The sequence below is a fragment of the Cynara cardunculus genome (assembly GCF_001531365.2).
Source record: "Cynara cardunculus var. scolymus isolate 2C chromosome LG 3, CcrdV1, whole genome shotgun sequence".
In the NCBI taxonomy this organism is placed as follows: domain Eukaryota; kingdom Viridiplantae; phylum Streptophyta; class Magnoliopsida; order Asterales; family Asteraceae; genus Cynara; species Cynara cardunculus.
Window position 1 is genome coordinate 7,110,663 of NC_037530.1, and position 2,899 is coordinate 7,113,561.

Here is a 2,899-nt window from a genome sequence, read left to right on the forward strand (position 1 = left end):
AATTTAAATTGTGTTTATAGAAACTTGCGAAACTTTTGAAGAATATCCACGGTTTCAGAAGTGATATACAGCAACGTACGACAGTCGTCGCTATAGGTTTTTCAGGAAGGTTCAACTCCAAAACTGTAGAAACCAAACCTTTTGCGATGGCAGTCGTCATCACTAGCGATCTTACCGATGATTTGTGGATCTATAGGGACGACTTATGCTGTCGTTATAACCGCATGCTTCGTGTAATGTTAGTTTCTAAGGGGTTCTTGATCCGTAGATTACAAGATGACATACATGGATAAACCTATAAATACAAGTCAAAGGAGGTTTAACACTTTCATTTTACTTACATGCATACAATATACCCTCTTTAAACCAGATTTTATCTCTGTGTGAATTTCAAATTTGTGGTGTTTCATGGTACCATTTGTTCTGAAAAGAGATATATAGGGTACATTAACAAAGATCAAACGGTAATTTGTCGAGGATCAAGCTCTGAACGTTAACTTAATTGCTTATGAACACACCTGAATCTACCTAGTAATTGAAGGAGACATGTTTTTGCTTGTAACTTGTGCAAGTTACAGGTGATGATGAAGACGAAGATTGTGACTATTCAAGATTATTTAAGATTGAGTTTATCCTAAGATACTTTCTTTCGATTGATGATTCTTGAAGGCTAGCTAGCTATTACCTTCAATTTGAAATAGTTACTAATAGATAAACAGAAGCTAAGAATTTAGACGCTAGAAGAAAAACATCAATGAAATTAGAGAAAAAATTCTCGATTATTTAATACTCTTGATCGTTGCTTTCGCTCCAGTCTTCAATTGCTTGAAGGACTGCTTGTTTCACAATATGCGTGTCGATGGATTCTCCATTTTCTTCATTCTGCAGAAACAATTCTTGTTCAGTTTAGTGCAAAAAATCTAGTTTTTTCTAGCTATCAACGTTTTAATTAATTTCCTTCGTACTTCTATATTTGTCAAAGATGTCATTCAAGCATGAGATTCGAGCTTTAGATGAAATGATGATGATGTTGTGCTACAAAACCTATTGTAACAGTTTTTTAGGACACTAGATGAATGGTTCAAATTTGATCATGCATGAATATTGATAAACTTTGCATGGATTAATCAACTGAAAAACTTTCTGATGAGTTGAATTTAATTGTTCAGACAGAGTTCACTCGAAAAGATGACATTTTATTAAGACAACTTATTTGAATTCGAATCCGTAAACTGTTTGTTAGGATCAGCGAAAGCATTTGAGCTCGAATCCGTTAGTTGGATGTGTATATTCAAATGAAATCCTAAAGTTCTTTAAACCCCAGATTAAGGAAAGCTTAATTGTTGGATTTAAAGCTTAATTCAAATGAAAATGGTTGGTAATTGATAACGATAGTTATTATATTGTATCCTTTGATTTTTGTATTTTGTCAGAATTTGAAAATCTTGAAATAAAAATTCTAAGAGTATCCTTGTATATATGTAAGCAAGGTGAGCCACATAATTACATGTATTATAGTGTTTTTTAAGTCCTCCAAATCAAGATTATGTGTGTATTTTCTGCTTCTTTTTTTGGATAAAAAGTATATGTGTTCAATTATCCATGGTAATTGGTAATGGTACTTACCTCAACTCCAAGTGCTTCAAGTTGAAAGCTGCCTGTACAAGAAACCCTAGCTTCCAACACATTAAGACTCAATTCTTCAAAGACTTTCAATACAAAAACTAGTAGACCTGGGCAGCTTCTTTCTGAATACACATTTACTTGTACACCCTTTTCTAGGGTATCTACTGTAACCTGTGCAAAACCCGGATGCTGTTTAGAGAATAACTAATAGCATATATCAATACGAAAAGTTAACACCTATCGTATACGCATACCATAGGCCATGAGTTCTGGTAGCTCGAGCTGCGGGCTATGTCTTGATTCAATATCTCTATTTTCTGCTTGAGCTCTTCTATGTAGTTGGATGCATCTATTATGATCGATGAATCTTTCTTCTGCAACAAGTTTTTGATGAATATATCGTTATTAGAATCGAAAGAATTCAAATTAGGGTTTGTACTTGGATCACTTGAAAAAGATGGTTATTCGTGTTTTCGAGATTGATCAGGGATCATATGGACACTAGACCGAAAAGGGTGTAACTAGAGCTTTTCGAAACCCAAAACTTGTGTGTTCGTGCGATCGAACATAAAGAAGAAACCCTTTTTACGGATCCAAGAAAAGGCAAAACTTTTATTGCTTATCCATTGATTCAAATTAAAGTGTTCGGATTGAACGGTTTTTGGTTACTTGGAAGAACCCATTTCGGAAACATAAAGAAGAATTTAATCGAATGAAAACTTAGAATCAGTGAAGCTAGAAAGAAGGTGGAATTACTGCATGAGAGTTTGTAACAGATCGAAGAAGTTGCAGCTTGTCATGCAGTGCAGCTTTCTTGTGCTCTCTTGACACCATTTTTGAGTTCTTTCTTGACTTGTTTTCTTCTTGCTTTCTTGCATCAATCTCAAGCTTTTTAAAGAGAGGATACGAGCACTCAAATCAAAATCATCACTTTGTTTGCTACTTACACATGACTGTCTTATACTCTCTTTACAGTAAAATACCAAAAAACTCCCTGAAAAAGATCTCGAATTTGGTTGGAACCTTTGTATAATTCCAACAGTACCCTTTTGTTTATTATTGATTTCGGAGAAAATATGGAAAAGGGGTCAAGATATATATGTATACATTATTTATGGATATCTAAGAGGACCCATAACTGTGATCTTATGAATTTAATCTTAATTTAAGCTGAATGAAATAAGATGTTTTAGATAGTTCATAAATTGGACAAAATGGGGCTTATCCACCGCTCTATGACTACGGATCACCGCAGATTATGATGTTAAGAGAG

General features: G+C 34.1%; 1 protein-coding gene across 1 annotated transcript; it reads right to left on the reverse strand.

Moving 5' to 3' along the window:
* Positions 1-580: 580 nt before the first annotated feature.
* On the reverse strand, positions 581-2,570 carry LOC112510051. Its single transcript, XM_025115312.1, has 4 exons — positions 2,383-2,570; positions 1,881-2,000; positions 1,627-1,797; positions 581-882 (listed from the first exon to the last, which is right to left on the reverse strand). The coding sequence occupies exons 1-4, from the start codon at positions 2,458-2,460 to the stop codon at positions 784-786; spliced, it is 468 nt and encodes a 155-aa protein (XP_024971080.1). The 5' UTR covers positions 2,461-2,570; the 3' UTR covers positions 581-783.
* Positions 2,571-2,899: the final 329 nt, after the last annotated feature.

Bases quoted from the DNA above. Each gene is read 5' to 3' on its own strand.
- LOC112510051 (XM_025115312.1), bottom strand. From the start codon at position 2,460: ATGGTGTCAAGAGAGCACAAGAAAGCTGCACTGCATGACAAGCTGCAA. The intron at 2,001-2,382 runs GTAATTCCACCT...AACTTGTTGCAG, and splicing joins CTGTTACAAACTCTCATGCA to AAGAAAGATTCATCGATCAT. The intron at 1,798-1,880 runs GTATGCGTATAC...GGTTTTGCACAG, and splicing joins ACCAGAACTCATGGCCTATG to GTTACAGTAGATACCCTAGA.